Genomic DNA, 17460 nt, shown 5'->3' with positions numbered 1-17460 from the left:
AAAGACGTAAACTTTAAAATCAGCTGATTTTGTGTATTTATAGCTGTGTTTTGAGGGCGTAGTGAAGGTACTCACAGAATCTCCTCGATAACTTCTACTTCTAGCTCTTGATCACACATCTTGGATCACAGTTACCTGCATCGGAGAACAAAACATCAAAAAGTCGCCACACAAATTTAATTTGATACATTTTTACATAAGAAAAGAAGCAGCTGTTGAGACAACACGAAATCATACCCACACGTATCCATCCGGGTCATTAGGGCGTTCACATTTATTTGTACATTTCACAAATTTTCGTGCTGTGATTGCTCTGATTGTTTTCTTGACATCTCATTGCCTGTAATGTTTTCGCAAGCCCTCGAGATTTTTTCCCCCTCGAACAGATGGATCAGATCTTTCTTCTTTTCTTCTCCTTTCGGTACTTTTATCATTTGTGCAAACAACTAAACCAAAAATCCACAAAAAAATATTTAAATAAAAAAAAACAACTTGGCTACATGCTGTGAGATTGGAGCAGTTGTAGAATCCGAAACGATTCCACCATGGGCACTGCAGGCAGAGGCCCAGGGCTTTAAACAGCTCCAGGCCTAATCCTCAGCCATTTCCTTTTGGCGCTGATCAAGGCTGCAGTCAGCCGACTAGAGTCTGAAAAGCACTGAAAATATCAGGCTTGCATGAGTTCTTCGGGGATGCACTGATGTATCTGCAGCCACACATATTGCATTGGCTTTGATACGTACACTCATAAACAGTTTCCCAGGTACTTAAAAGGCTTTGAAGTAGTGCAAGAAATCTCCATCATAACAGGTGCTATTTAGCGTGATGGCAATGCTTAACTTAATATATTTCTTTTAAAAGCAGTTGTATTTGATTTCAGTACAAGCTCGGTTTATTAAGCGGCCATTACCCTCTTTTTGTTTACTTAGAAATCAATTTTCTTGTCATGATCTGTACTACTCAGGCTGAGTGGCTGCTGTTCTGAATTTCGATTTCTAAAGTCTTAGAACCTTGATACAGCCATGAGGATGTCATGAAGGTTAAGCTAGACTTGTAACAAAAAGATTGTGTTACAAAATTGTAGCGTGGGGTTTGAAAGAAGTGTGTGTTCACCTAACGCATGAGTGGACTACTGTTTTGAAGGCTGATGCTTGAGATTTCAGATGTAGCCATCTTGGCACATCTGTCATTCACTGTAATATTAAAAAAAAAGTATTCAGAATAGAAACAAAAGCCAAAAGCTGGGCAAGGTAGAGGGGTGGATCTGATTCTAGTGATGAAGCCCATTAATTCACTAAGAAAACAGTGAATTAACTGACTTCTATTTGGAACCACAAAAGTTCCCCCTCAATGGCCATTAGAATAAATGCAAGTCTAAGGCACTTCTGCATTGTTTTTACATTTTATACCTGGAAATTATACATGGTTTAAAATCTAAATTCATATTTGAATTGTTTAAAAACTGATCATTAAATTGCCTCTTTTATTGTGTTACACCAAAGTTTTGAAGTATTTAATGTATTATGGCATTTTCATGGAAGCAGTAAGAATGAACATAATTTTTCACAGAACTGTATCCAGCCCCTGAAAACGTTCTTATTCACAACTTTATAGATAATCAGATCATAGGTCAAGACATCTCAAGCTCCTCTCTTTTAATTTTTCATTGTTTCTTTCACAGGAATAGGATATAGTTTTGTAAATACCTCCCTCTGTAAAAACACAACCTTTATTTTGATAAAGAGCACAAACAAATGTATTTCTGATGTCTTTATCTGTTTCTCGTGGAGGTCCTTCATGAAAGTAATCATTGGTGTATCCCTTTGAAATCAGAGAAAGCTACCTAACATTAAGAAAATGAAATCATACATAGAGTAAAATTCACATAGGAACACGGTCGATCCAGCTTCTGTAACAACACCATCAAAATGTCAGAGTCAAGGTCATGCTGCTCAGAGGAAGGGATTCAATAAGGTTCTTTATATGTAACAGTTACATGTCGGAAATATGGTTGCGCAGAGCACCTCCTGGGGCTGTGTTTTTTTTCCACATGCTTATAAATCACCGAACCGTAAACGCCAATGTCAGTGGGTCAGAATAGAAGGACCGAGGGCGAGGGTCTATTTATAAGAATAACAGAGCAAGCTTTTGAACAGGTGCTGAACAGCTCCTCCAGACAATGGGCTTGGCTCACCTCGCGCATACTCACAGTAAATCAATGAGCTGTGACTCAGGCTATTTTTGCCATTGCAGTTTGGTCAGCTGATTGTTTGGGGAAACATTTTCACAATACCTCTGGGTAGACTCTCTTGCTTTTTAAAGTCATATTTGGTAACAGATATTTGTTCTCATGCACACGTTGAATGGATGATGAAATAAAATTAGCTCCACATCCCCAGTTCCACCCTCGCTCCCACTGCCTGGATGCCGTCCTGACCAGCTGCACATTCAATCTCTGCACGCCATATTTACACCTTCTGTATATGGTTACTGCCCCAAATGTATGCTTCTGTTTAAATTCTGCTACATATGTGCTCAAATTCACACATCGCGGCGCCTGTGGAGGCCCCAGTGTGGTTACTTGTGGCACTAAACTCAGCAGCTGACGTCAAAGGGCCAATGCAAAGGAAGAAAAAGTGAGCGAGACCAAGAAAGGTAGAGAAAGCTGAAATGAAAGAAGGCCATCTGGTTGAAGAATAATACTAACTGGAAACCCAGAAAGAATTCACAATGTATGAGAGCTGTCATGGCCGGGTATTAAATGTATATTTGCTTTAATGAATGCGGTCAGTCCCCGTCTGGCTGAAACTGTGGAACAACAGAGAGTCTGACAGCGGCAAGAATGTTGCGGGTGCTGGTTTCAGCATTAGGCAGCATTAAGTTAAAGCCAAAAGCATGCAACCAACTCCAAAGTCTCAGGAGCGAGCTTAGCACCTTCCACAGCGTGATATACACAGTTTGGATTAGAATACAGAAAAAAAAGAAGAAGTCATCATAAAAATGGCCAAGCCAGTTTGATCCATTACATCTCACTACGTATGAGTAACAGGTAATCGTTTGATCATGCTGATGGGTTTTACGTATCTAACTCAGGAGCGCTTTAATTGCAATTATTGGCCTTTTTGACATCATGCACCCTGAGATGATGGCCATGCTCAACTCTTACCTCCTATATATTCCTTGAAGAAAAAATGGGATTAGCCACAAGTACTGGTCTTATTCTTCAGCTGCCAGACAAAGACAAGTTCAATCATCTGCCTCCCAACCCACAGCGCACACTTAATACAGCCCTGTTTGTCATGTGACCACATATCTTTTCTATGACTGGTCAGGATGGTCAGTTCTATTGTTGGAGGCAGACAGATGAGTTATACCTGGACAGACATGCTGCCTTTGAGTGCTCACCGTAATCCGCTACACATGATGGGAGAAATTGGAAATACTTTTCACTTTAGAGTGATTTTAAAGAGGGCTGTCAGAACGTCATGGTTTTTGTTCCTTTAGAGAAATGACACCACAAAGCTGTGCTCTGCTGGAGTGGAAGTACAATTGCCTTCAAACTTGTACCTTCAATTACACCTCAGCCAAATAATTTCATACAGAAACATGTTTTTGCGATTTTGACCATCGTCAAACTCATTATATTCAACTTTTTCCAAGATTGCCTATTATATATTAATTTTAAGGACAGGATTTCTAGGCATAGCCAGGTGGAGGTGTGTTTCCACTTTGGTGGAGGCCTTATCCAGTGAGCGGCAGTTCTGCTGTAGAAAATGCCTTGAGCAGATACAGGAGATGAGAGGAGAATGACCAGACTTCCCCCAGCTGCTGGGAATTTGGCATAAATAACACAAATCCATGGACCTTTTATTAATACCCTTTCATTCTGAAAGCGAACAGGGTCCAACCTAGTACTAGCAAGGTACTAGATTAGGGGTGGGCAACTCCAGGCCTCGAGGGCCGGTGTCCTGCAGGTTTTAGATGTGTCCTTGATCCAACACAGCTGATTCAAATGGCTAAATTACCTCCTCAACATGTCTTGCAGTTCTCTAGAGACCTGGCAATGAACTAATCATCTGATTCAGGTGTATTGACCCAGGGTGATATCTAAAACCTGCAGGACACCGGCCCTCGAGGCCTGGAGTTGCCCACCCCTTTACCAGATCGATCCTTTTGTAGCGAGTACTAGCAAAGCATGGGTCCATCCAGTGGTGGTGGTGTCATGGTGTGAGGGTATTTTCTTGGGCTGTTTCATGCCAATTTAATTCAATTACATTTTATTTATGTAGTGCCAAATCACAACAGTTGAGGCTGTTTATATTGTAAAGACCCTAAAATAATAGAGATAAAAACCCCAACAATCAGATTACCTCCTGTGAGGAAGTACTTGGCAAGAGTGGGGAGGAAGAAATTATATTATATATGGTTATAACACCAGATATTGTTGCTGACCATATCTGTGCCTTTATGACCAATTTAGTACCAATTCTCTGATGGCTGCTTCCAGCAGGACATTGCACCATGTCACAAAGCTCACATCATCTCAAACTGGTTTCTTGAACATAATAATGAGTTCACTGTACTCAAATGTCCTCCACTGTGTTCAGTTCTCAACCCAGTGGAGCACCTTTAGGATGTGGTGGAACAAGAGATTCAGAATACAAGAAACAAAGGCAGTTGTGAAGGCAAATGGCAGTCCAGCCTGGTACTACTATAGAGAAGCATCTGGTGAGTGTATTAAGTGAAGGTGTGAAAGGAAACTCAACAATGTGGAATACCTCAATGTATTTATTGCTGTTGTTGAGTCAAGGTTACAATGTTCAACACATTCCTCCGCTTGGAAACTGCCTGCTTGTATGACATTTGGAGAGACTACAGATAATGTATTCTGCATAGGCTTAGCGCTACACAAGGAACAAGTGTCTGGTTAAACATGGAAATTTAAAAAGTGGACACAAGGCTGTAGAAAACAAAACAAAACACAACATTATGAAACCATTACATTAAAAAAAATACAAAAACGTCACATTTTATCATGCTTAAAAATATTTTGGTCCAGCTCCCCTGCTCTTTTCAGGAGCCATGGAATGTGATTGTCAGATTGTTGAGCAGTAACACCGATCAATTTAATGCCCTGACAAACAGTTCATATTCTTATAAGCTTGTGCTGCGCGAAAACGTGAAAAATCACAAGTCAAAATCATGCTGAGCTGCTAGGAGGCTTTAAAGTACTGTACCTCGGCTGTCCTAAATGCTGTCATTGCAATCATAAGGCCAGAAGTTTTAGATAGTGGTAAATATCCTTGTTACTATGACCTTGCTATATGTTTAGGCACCCTGATTTTACTTTGTATGCCCTCAATATGAAAAGTATTGCTGAGCATAAGAGTGTGCATAGAGGCAAAAAAGAAGTTAAAGGCAGATTAAAAAAACATGTCCTACATCATAAAACTTTAAGGCAGCAAAGGCACCACGTGCAACTGCTTTTAAGAGGAATGTCTGAAGATGTTTTAAAGTGTTCGAAAGCTAGAAAGAACTCAACCCCCCCCCAAAAAAACATTAAAACATAAATTAAAAAAAACAAATGACATGAAAGGACAATAAATGTCAAAGTGGCCTTCTGAATATCCAACACTCCTGTCACCTTCAAAATCAACTGCCTGTTGGTGAATGAATAAAAAAAGCAAAAAATACCTTTTGTTATAAGTATACAGATGTTATATATGATACAGTATGATAGGTCATAGTCAAAACATCACATGTGCTAGCATATATTACTCAGACCATTGCTGCACTATTGGTAAGACAATAAAAGTGAAATAAGCTAAACTCTAGAAGTGCTTATATTTCTATCCTGAACAGGTGAACGTTGAATAATATAGCATTGTGTGAAGCTTTTGCTTTAAATATAAATAAAAAAAGAGAGAGATGGAAAATATTCTGAGGGAGAGAAGTGATATCGCCCATCTCTTTGGAATGTGGAAACTTTTGAACTCATCCACTCAGCACGGAGTACGAGACATAAATCTTAATTCTATTAGTTTTATTGTCTTCCTGGCAGGATTTTATAAAGTAATTAGTGATTTTAAATGTCCAAATTTCACAGCATTTTGTTGTTATCATACTTTATTTTTTTTAATTTTTTAGAAAGCAGAAATTATTGTGCAAAGGCACTATACGTGGTAAGCCTATAACAATATGCTGATGCTGTTTCGGTACAGTGCTCGGACAGTGTCTGTCCTGTCCCTGCGTGCTCTTGGGGGTCCCTCCTGGGGGTGTGGCATTTGGTTCTTAAGGAAAAGTCAAAGAAGATTCTTGGATTGTCGTGGTCCCCAGCTTTAGTGGCTCCTTCAAGACATTAGTGTCCCATACCTATCGAAAGACACAAAAACGAGTACATCAGTGGCCTGACTCCAAGTCCATATTCCCACACAGGTCTGTGTTAAACCAAGCAGTGAGGTGTTTAAATTTGGCTCCACAGAAGTCTGAGTTTATTGGACTTGTTTCGACTTCAAAACAAGGAGTCAAAATAGTTTTGCTAATTTTCCATATGGTACTGTGGAAAAGTCTTGACTCACCACTCGTCTTTATATTTTGATTACAAGGAGCAAGACTTTGGTGAAATATTGTTGGTTTTGAGCAAGAGTTCTTCAAGTTTCCTGAAGGTCTTTTATATTTTTTAAAAGACCACCCCTTGTAACAGAGAAATTAACTTTTTTGTTTGTTAAGCTACCTAACGCTGACCTATGAATCATTTAAGTTAAATGGAATAACAGACAGCTTAGCAAAGAACCAATTTTAAAGAGTAAGTCGTGCCCTTAAGAAACAGGAAACAATCCAAGCAAAGACCTAACGCAGGATCTGAAAGATGGCCTTTCTTTGAATCCATCTACTGATCACTAATATCAGAAATGCTCCCAGTGGAAAGAAGTCATGTCAAGTCATGACACAGAGGTACTTCAAATTACATGAGAACTGGTGTCAAAATCAGTGGCAAGTGAACCTATGGAGCGATGATTACAAATTATATTTTTGGTTCAAGTCGTCATCAAAATATATATGAACAGCAGTGAGTACACACACATCTGTAATGATTTGGGGAATGCATTTCAGCCAGTGGTGTTGGGGTCTTGTCAAAATTGAGGGAATTATGAATGCAGCAAAATACCTTCCATCATGCAACAGAACGAGGAAAGTGTCTGATTGGCAACAGCTTCTTTTTTCACTGTGACAATGATGCCAAACACACTCTCAGTCCACTACAAACATATCAGGATAGAAAAACACACACCAGAAAACTATCAGTCATGGATTGTCCTCCCCAGAGCCCAGATCTCAACATTACTGACACAATGTGGGATTGTCCTGACAGAAAACGATGCAAAAGGCAGTAAACATCCAGAGAAGAGCTTTGAATGTCCCCTCAACAAGCCTGGAGAATTACTCCTTAAGAGATGACAAAAACTAAGAGTACAGATTGTGTTGAAGAATAATGGTGACTTTCACACTCATGAGGATTGTACACAATCTGTTTTTGCCTTATATGCTGTACGTCAATGTTTCAATAAAACACTGCACCTATTTTCCATTTTTCTATCAAACTATAAAGAAATGAGGAGTGGCTTGAGATTTTTGCATAGTATTGTATTTCTAGGAACATGATTGTTATTGTACTAATTTTCAATTCAACTTTTCATTTAACACCATCATCAGGTCAAAACGTTCAGTTTCTCCAGTTAACCACCAAATTATTGCAGATGTTTTTTTCTCTCAGCCCAGCAATCATGCTAACAGGTTTACTGACACGACTGTTTGGCTCAAAGCATTGTTGTTTTTAAGCACTTAGTAAGTACTTATTTTTGTTCCCTGTTTCATAGTTCAATCCAACATCTAAAACAAGCCACATAATAATATTAACAGAGGTCCTAATGCCATTCAAGACCCTTGGTTACTTCTGATTTATTAAAAAAGTCGAATACAAGCAATTCTTTTGAATATTTCTGCATTGTTGAAGGACAGCAGATAAGTTGTGCACCCTGATTCATAAACTGCTACACTCAGTAAGCATTGAATTCTACCTATTTTCAAGTGTCTACATAATTTTGGAAACTCTCCAAGCATGTGGAGAGCGGGTGGGCTGTAAACTTCCACGCTGTCCACTCTGGTGTCAGATGTCTGTACGGTGTGACAGCCAACTCTTAGTAAGAAATAAAAAATAAATAAATAAATAAATAAAAAAAAAAAAAGAAGAAACAAATCCTTTCTCATCCTCTGAGTCAGACTGCTATGGTGTGCTAATCTCGAACATACCAGTTATTAATGTGACAAACCGGCTTGGCAGGAATGCTGCTTGTAACGCTGCCCGGATCTAAGCAACAGACGTGGACGTGTGCAAGAGTGGAAAAGCTGAAAGGTCTGAGTGGTGTCAAGAAGGCTGTTGAGAGCATTCATAAAGGTGAAATTGGTTATGTGTGCGCGTGTGTGTGTGCTCTGAACAAACACCGCATTACGCTGACATGTGTGGAATCTCTCAAGGCCAAAAGCTCTCTTCTGCCTGAGGAGGAGGAGGCTGTGCTCGGATCTGATTTTAAAATAGCAAACAATGTATGGGTAAGTGGCATCCTAAAGCAGCAGCCAAACAAAAGGCCAAACCGCAAACCGAAATACTGCACGGCTGCCTGTGGGAGGACCAGTTATGCGCTTTGGAACACACGGTGTTGTGTAAGTCAAAGCGCAGGTGAGGTCATGCCTCTAATCCTGACAAAAATTAAAATGCTTAAGTGCTTAGACATGTGTCCAAACAAACACAAGTGGAAAAGTTTGCTGCTGGGGGAGTCAAGCGAACACGTGAATTTCTGTCGCTCCTCGCTTGTTACAAGAAGCTCCTGCCTGTACACAATGAGATAATCGATGTCCTTGTCCTTTAGTCGATTGTCTAACTTCATTTCCACATTTCCACCTCAACTAAAGGATTAATTGTGTACCCCTGTGGATTGAGGAAATCCCCCAGTCTTTTCAATTACACAAATGAAGAAAGCAGACAAAGTGGCCCAGCTCAGAATGAGCCAGTGAAGTTGAACTCTTCAGAGCGGCCGCACGCATGCCTGTGCGTGGAAAAACTCACCATTAGCAACTGATTTGGTCTCCCCTCTGCCTGCCACCTGGAAAACACGAAGACAAGAAGTTAATGAGCCAGCGAAGATGCAGAAAGACTTCCACTTGCACCTCGCCCACGGATTCTTGCGCCTATCCCACCCGCTTCTGCTGTCTTCCCTGACGTCACAGCATAGCACACTACCTAATGAAAACTCTAACCACCACTTTTCCTGTACAGGGCCCTTTTTTTACATCAGCACAGACCACCGCCTGGTGTCCTCCAGCCCCACTACTCACTTGCAGACCACAGCCTCTGGCCTGCGCTGTAGCTACTGCGGCAACACAAGGCTGCCAGATAAGAAGGAAAAGAGAGTTTGTAGAAAAATGAGTGGTTATGGTGGATATCCAGCCTTTTTCCCCACTTCTGCTAAGCAGAGTTTAAATTTACACACAGACATTCGATAAAACAGATCATTCCCATCAGCTTTTAGTCAAACGTGTTTGAAAATCAGAGGCGATAACAGTGATTCACAGCGGTCGAGCTGCCGCTGCACACCCCAGTGAGGCATCTCTCCTGTAAAGAATGCTGTAAACAGTTCCTCCATTAGGGCAATAAAAAGTAAAGTGAAGCTGAGCTGGCTCGAGAGCGGTGATTTGTGGCTGTCAGAAGGAGCAGCAGTGATGTGATGCAGCCATTTGTGAAAAGTTTAAAGCCTGCAGTTGGACAACGGGCACACTCTTTGTTTTTTTTGTAAATTTACAATGTAAATTTGATGTAATCTTCTGGATTTTGTTGCGTCGGCTTTAATAACCTATGGATGTTAATGGAGGCAACAGTGTAACCTTTCTTTAAACTGACTAAGTCCACTTTGTGTGTGTTATTTTACAACAATTGAAAAGATTTCTATTTCTTTCTAGTTTTTTTCTTTTCTCTTTTTGCAGAAAGTGGCTCAAAGTGTACTGCTCGTCAAAATAAAAGCCTCTAAAAACACTGCGAGTCAAGGAGGCACAAAAAGTGACATACACGTTAGATCACAAATCTCTAACTTTGGACTGAAACTCAAAAATGTCCAACCACAGCCAAAAAAACAAAACAAAACACATACAAAAAAGTCAGTGCAAAGCAGTGTGGGCTCATTCAGTCATAAGCGCTTTGAAAAAAAAAAGACACAAAAAAGACATAGAATAGTTTCTCTTTTACCTCTCCAGGCTTATTCCAGATTTAACGGTGAGGTCAACTAGCTATCAGAGTTCTTTAAAAACAAAAAAAACACATAAACGTGATTGTTACTCTCAGTAATGCCACACAGGGTCGAAACATCATGAGATTAATCTAATATTTCTACTTCATCTCTTTAACAAAATGTTCTCTTTGATTGACAACGACAGGAAACTGGAGCAAAAAAATATATATGGAGAGCCATCCAAGACCGCAAACTGTTTTGGCAGAGTCAAAACTCCATTCTGGACTTCTTCCAGTACGTGGAGCACTAATCTGGATCTTTTCCTATACAAATCTCACTTCATGTTAAGCAAGTAAATGGGCTGATATTAATGACATCTACCTTGGCCGGAGAGGCGCCTTTGTTTTCCCATAGACTCCTCTTGTTGGTGACGTCAACAGGCTTCAGGTCCTGTCAGGGGGAGAGTCAGAAAGCAAGCGCATTATCAGTGCATGCTCTGCATTTGGAGCTCTGATTGAAAATGTTCATCGTGTGGCAGCAGTGGCGGTGTACCTGAGATGTAGGCAGGATGGAACGAGCGCAGAGAATGACCGATGCGATCAAGCGGAGAGGGGTTTGTGTGGAGGAAAAAGCGCTCACACGATAATCAATAGTCTGAGGCAATCCAAGTAAAACTCGAGAAAGACGTCTTAAAGCTGTCACGTTGGACATAAAGTTATGTGCAGTGAAAGTTTCCCCTGCTCTGTTTTAACAATGTTAGCACACAGCATAATGCTCCAGCATGAATATTTGGATAAAGTCACAGCTTTAAATGTTTCTATACACTTGGGAAGGACAGGACAAAAAGCTCAATCATTGTCTGCAAGCAAACACTGCAACGGGTTTAGCATCAAATGCTTGAAAATGATGCCACGTCTACACTGTCCACACGCACTATAGCTGGAAATTACAGCTGCGAGAGCAGCAAGCTCACACACGTCATAATTCATTTTTATTTGAGGCCACCAGGTGGAGTCAGAGAGAGGATACAGCCTGCGTCCAACTGACCTGCTTCACTGCATCGTTTGAAAGTGATCATAAAACATGTCCTACACAGAACATAAGCAGCAGTAAATATGACACAGGCATAAAAAGACAGCGGGACTGGAGCAGGAGAGGGAATGCTGCACATTATTACTAGTCACTCTCACTGTTATGTGGAGGGTCCGCTACATTAAGAGCCGTTCCAAGCCAACTGGTCTAACGTGGGAGCAGCAGCGATGTCGGATAACTGCCCATACACCTGTTTTATTTCACAAGGATGGCCTCAGAGAACCTTCAACAGCACTTCACACTCCCAGCGAAATGGGAGGGTGTAGAGGCCACAGTGGGATTTGGCCTTGGTTGACAGTTAAAGAAAAACCCACCAGCTGTCATTGGATTCTGGGTCAACTTGTTAAATCGTGACTGGTGTACAATTCAGTTCAATTTGATTTATATAACGTGAAGTCATAATAACAGTCATCTCAAGAGTCTGCAATAACAGAGAGAAAACCTCAGCTATCAAAAGACCGCTTATGAGCAAGCACTTGGTGACAGTGGGAAGGAAAAACTCCTTTTTAACAGGATGAAAGCAGGCAGAACCAGGCTCATCGGGGGTGGGTCTCTGACAGAGGCCAGTGGCATCACTCTCTGCCAACCAAGCACCACCCACTTCAAAATAAGAGCCAAGAAAAACAAAATACAAAAGAGAAAAACAAAACAAACTTTGGCAGAAGAATGACTACTTGTGTTTTCCATGACAACTTTATGATATTTAAAAGATGACCCTAACCCTAATGCAGGCCACTACCTTCATGTGCTCTGGTTCTGGATTTTGCTCTGAGGTGAGTGCTAAGTGTACTGTGCTCATACAGCGTTGACCTACCGCTGGCCTTCCTCCTGGTGTCTTGCTGCTCTCTGGGGTTTTATTCAGCCAGTCGTTGATGCGGCCCGCTACGCCTGTCTTTATCACAGCTGCTTCCTGTTTGGACAATGTCAAAGGTCAGCCAAGCCTGGTCATCACTGGCAGCGGGGCAGAGCAGGAAGGACCAGTGAACTGGGCTCTTTCCTGTCTGTCCTTCTCTCGCTCATACACACAGAAAGTTTCAACAACTTTCTAACATCCTGCACCACCTTTACTTTTTTCTTTTTTTTTTTTTACCTTGAATGTGCTCCCGCCGCTTCCAGGCGAGCTGAACACGTTGCCTTTCTCCCACATGCTCTTGATGTTTCGTATGCTGTCGGTGACCACGGGCAGATCCACGGCTCCGGAGCGAGGGGATCGAGACTCCTTGTTCTCTCTCTGAGGAGACAGAAATCTGGGTTTTAAGCTACGATAAAAGCTCAGGAAAAAAGCATAAATACTAACAACTCAATGCAACGTCTTTGTTATGTTTTGGCTAAGTTGGGGAGTCAAAGTAGAATGTTGTGCTCAGGAGTGGCACTTTTGGATTGATGATAATAATATTTCCAGAATGATAGCCAAAAATAGGCAGTGCAGGCACATTTTAGTCAAGCAAATTAAAACGCTTACGGAATGAAATATTACTTTTTCTGCATAGTTGCTTTTTGACAAATATTGGATATTTGCACTAGAGATGCACAGATCAATCAGTGACTGGCATGTGCAATGTGGGTGGAGCTATGATGATGTTTTGATTGCTTCAACATATCTATTTATGTACAGATAAATTATTGAGCCATAGCACAAACCATTGCTGTGCAATGATGTGTTTTAACTTTGTGATGCTCAGGGTTTGTAAGATTTAGTCAAGTTAAAACTGAGGGTTATCTTCCAATTTACACACAATATAAAAACTTTGTGAGGGTTTGAGCTGTCACTTGAGAAAGCATTGTGCCAAAAACAAAAGAAATCTTGAGAAAAACAATTGCTGATGCTCACAAAGCAAATGCTGGATATAAAAAGTTATCATAGTGTTTCCAAGTGTTGAGGACTGGAGTGAGAAGTATCATCAAGAAATTCAAACAGAGCCACACAGAGCAAGGCTGGCAGAGGTAGGCAGTGAAAGATTTCAAAGACTCTGAAAAGAAAACTAGTGAGAAATGTGTCTAAAGACCCCAGGACAACTGCCAAGACACTAGAGACACAAAAGAATGACTTAACCAAGTTGGGAATTGTGATGTCAAAGAAGACAATCACTAGAACCTCGCACAGGGAATGAACTGTGAGCCTGTAGACCTTCAAACCAGACTGAAGTATCCTAAGGAAAACCTCGAGAATGATTAGGTATACTAGAAGTCCGTCACCTGAGATGAAACTGGAGCTCTGTGGTTATAGAGATTCTGGTTATGTTTGGAGAAAGACGAGAGACGTGCACAACCCAAAGAACACCATCCCCACATTAAAAACACCATGGTGGTAGTATTATGCTTTGGGGATGCTTCAGTGTGTCTGGAACTGGGAATCTTATCAAGGTGGAAGGACTGAAGAAACAACAACACAAAACACACATCACTCCTCCAGAAGACTAAAGTGAACATTACTGACTGGGCAGCTTAAGGCCCGGACTTGAATCCCATTCAAAAAATCTGTGTCAGAAGACCATCAAATCTGGAGGAGCTTGAGAGATTCGCCAAAGAAGAATGGGCTGGGATTGCACAGGAGACGTACGTGAAACTTGTTGAAAATGACAAACAACTCCATCCATCATCCATCCATCCATCCATCCATCCATCAGTGTTTTCAAAGCTGATGCAGAGCTAACCTGAGCAGCTGAGGTGTACTGCTCCAGCCTGTTGTCTATCTTGGACACCACAGGACAATGAGACGCCTTCATTGTGCTGCTGGGCAAAAGCAAGAAATTAACATACAGTGCATGAAAAATCTAAATGCCCTGAAAATGATATACACATTACATACAGTTTGGGCTTTACGTCCTACACTACAGACCCTCGGGTCTAGCTCTCGATTGTATTGTTCATATTCAGCAAAAACAGGATTGCTTAAAAAGCGTTGTTAGTAGAGGTCAACATGACTAAAAAAGATGACGCTTACCTTTTCTGTGCTGACTTGTTTAGAAACTCGGCTCTCTCCTCAATCTGTAAAGAAAGGTTAGAAATCTGTGAGTTATAAAAATTGCATCAGAATTGCTCCGCTGCATGCAGTACATCTCTACCACACTTCAGATATTTATTACAGCATCCCTGCTGCTGATTCAAGTGCATCAATCCTTTTATTACCGTTAATATGAACTCATTTCTAACTTCAACATGTAGACACGCCTAGTTCTAAACAGTCACTAAGCTTTGATGATTAATAACATAAAGGGGATCTGTTAACCTGTGTGCAGCTTCAGATTTTGTTTTTCTTGACATAGTTCATAATAATCCTCATTTGTTTTAAACTGAGGCTTGCTGTGACACCTAAGGCCATCTCAGCTCGCTTTCCCTCCACTTCAAGCTGACTTCCCTTTGCCTTACCTGGCAAACAGATAATTTGAACAAAAGGTGGGTGGAGCTGCTATGCTTGCAGCCAGAGCTGTGTGCCTGAGACGATCATATTATAGATATCTGTTCTCATTGACAGCTTACAGATCCAAGAATAAAGCAGTGTGAGCCCTGAGCTTCTGCCATACAGGGGTTACTTCTGCTCAATATTTTAAACTTTGACCATGTTTATGAACATCCATCATCGTAAGAGTATATACCACAGACAAGAAATAGGTCCCCTTCATGCACTTAACTTTATTTCCCGCAATCTCTTTGCAGGGTGTGTTTTTAAATAGTAAATATCTCATTATTATTTTCCTTCATACGTAATATAATTTGGCTTCACTTGAGCAGCACCAAGATACTGTTCCCTCTATGTGCAAAATGCTCTGAAAGACATGCACACACAGTCAGAAACTGACCCCCACCCCACAGCAAACGCTTTGCTCTCTCTGCCTTTAGTCTGTGGGAATCTCTGAGGATTGTTTATGATCAACGGCACAAAAGGCTAAAAGAGAGGGCAGCACATGCGTTCCTTAGATGCACACATACACACACAAAACACAAAATCCTATAATAGGGACAAAAGAAGAAACAGCAGAAAAAAAGGCCCTCTTCCCCTCTCTTTATGAAGAAGGCCATTGCACTCGACTGCTACCGAATGTGGGAGTTCCCAAAAATACTCCCTGACAGGAAATTCCCCATTCTCAGACGCATTTTAAAGAGCCGTAGCCATCCGAATGCAGTTACAGTAATCCTGTTAACCCTAATCGCTTTCCTGCATATCCCTGCTGCCTGTCCTTCATCTCGTCCCTCTGTCCTTTTCTGCCACAGAACACTGAGCTTTATCTACAATACAGAGCGGGGTTATGGTGGTTTACTGCTGATAACATGAAGGCGAGCTCTCGGGACTGAGAGTTCCACTGGGAGCTGATTCCTGATAGTAAGACAGTCTTTTTTTTTAACGTTTTAGTGTAACAGGAGGCACCAAATGGCAGCTGTCAAACAAAAAGCACCTAATAGCAAAAAGAAATGAGGGGAGTAAAGTGTGTGTCTTCAATGGCATGCATGTCATTTTGATATAGGAAGTAGCCTTTGGACAGGTTCAACAAAAACCAAAGGGGCATGAAATTCACTCTGCACATAAATCAAGCAAGAATATGCTCCAATTCATGTGAGCCAATATAGAGAAAAACAGATCTGTTGTTGTCTGTTGTCTTTATGTAGCAAAAGGTATTTCAGCATGAAATAGATTAGAGTTGCTTTTCATGCTCTATCTTCTTCACAGTTATGGGATTATTACGCCCGTATTTTGTGCTCCTATAATAACAAAAGGTTCAAACTTAAATTTCTGTGGTTTTATGTTCCTTTATAGTCAGGGATAGTGGAGACAGTCCAGGGATTTAGTGCTTATATGGTATATACCCGACCTACTGGGCTTTTGGGTTGTCCATTTTCTTAAATTAACAATGAGTTACTTCGTTTTTTGTGAAATGCATCAGCTACCTCCCAAGCATATGAGCCTTCTGAGTTTAAATTTAGCCCCCATTTAAGTACCAAAAATCGCTGCTTGTTAAAATGACCCCTATATTATAACCTGCTTACAATCCAAAAACATTTTCACATTCATGACAGATCTGCTTGCTCTCAAACTCATCTTAATAAAAACTACACACAAACAAGCCATTTTCAGTTTTGAGCGACAGGTAGATGCCGTTTTGTCTTTATTGATATCCTTTTGTAGTAACCGCATTAAGGAACTAGCTTTTCAGGTACTTACGAGACAGTGAGTACCTTTTGTTTTAAGCGTGTTTCCTGCTAGCAAAAATTAGCTAGCTAGTCAGTACTATTCAGATGCCTTGCAATAGCTGAATAACTGAACCGAAATTCATATCAGATATTACAATCACTAAACATCGAAATATGTGGCATTTAATAAATGCTAAAGACGCAATGTGTCTGCAAATGTTTGTTAAGGCAACATTCATATTAGCTGTATGATTTTAATTTAATTTATGGAGTTTCCAGACCCCTCCTTTTTTGGATTATTTCATCTGTTGCGAAAACACACAAATTAACTCAAAGCAAAACACAGCACCATAACTGTTCATATGTTCCGTGTACGTGAAGAACACAACAGATAGATATGCACTCAAACAAACACAGTCACGAAGAAACACTTGTACGTACAGTGAACATGACGACAAAGTAAAACTTTGTCTGTGAAGGGAGTGAAGGGGGCATGAGAATTACTGTTCACAAAGTGACCACAATTAAAAGAAGTGCCTGGGTCTAGTACAATCAGAGCTCACACACCATTAGAGCCAAACCTCTAGTCTAGAGTCTCACTGGGATGGGCCAGATGGATATTACAGCTAACTGTCACTAATTAGATTTTCTCCACTGGCTAAAAAATCCCCCTAGATTTTGTGTGCGTGGGAGTTGGCTTTTGGCAAAACTGAAAACATTTATTCACATTTGAGTTGATTAAACGTTCCTTTGCAGTGACAAACATTTATCTTTAGATAAGGCGGTGGGGAGGGTTGGGGGGAAACTTTTCTTCGTGCATTTCTCGAGAAGGGTTTAGATTTAGACAGTTTTAAAAAAACAAGTTACAGTTTGATTATTGCATCTCTCTCTCTGGTTTTATGAAATCCACTCCTTTATCTCAGTTAGATAACACTTGTGCAGATGCCAGTCACCTGGCGGT

The 17460-nt window shown here is 40.8% G+C and overlaps 1 protein-coding gene across 7 annotated transcripts in view; it reads right to left on the bottom strand.

Annotated features, from left to right (window-relative positions):
* Nucleotides 1-4770: 4770 nt before the first annotated feature.
* The window catches only part of cald1a (caldesmon 1a), a 64925-nt gene continuing 52235 nt past the window's right edge, over nt 4771-17460 (bottom strand). For 5 of the 7 annotated variants that reach the window (XM_080291247.1, XM_080291251.1, XM_026146265.2 and 2 more), the window contains 7 exons: nt 14317-14360; nt 14027-14102; nt 12463-12603; nt 12187-12282; nt 10662-10730; nt 9125-9161; nt 4771-6372 (listed from right to left, as the gene is read on the bottom strand). In XM_080291247.1, coding sequence (XP_080147373.1) covers nt 6359-6372; nt 9125-9161; nt 10662-10730; nt 12187-12282; nt 12463-12603; nt 14027-14102; nt 14317-14360 — 477 coding nt within the window. In that variant the 3' untranslated portion in view covers nt 4771-6358. Of the gene's footprint in view, nt 6373-9124; nt 9162-10297; nt 10350-10661; nt 10731-12186; nt 12283-12462; nt 12604-14026; nt 14103-14316; nt 14361-17460 lie in introns of all 7 variants that reach the window. The other 2 variants (XR_013902557.1, XR_013902556.1) reach the window with 1 other exon arrangement.

The sequence above is a fragment of the Astatotilapia calliptera genome, chromosome 17 (assembly GCF_964374335.1).
Source record: "Astatotilapia calliptera chromosome 17, fAstCal68.1, whole genome shotgun sequence".
NCBI classification, from domain to species: Eukaryota; Metazoa; Chordata; class Actinopteri; order Cichliformes; family Cichlidae; genus Astatotilapia; species Astatotilapia calliptera.
The sequence above is the reverse complement of the archived record's forward strand: the minus strand, read 5'-3'. Positions and strand labels throughout refer to the sequence as shown.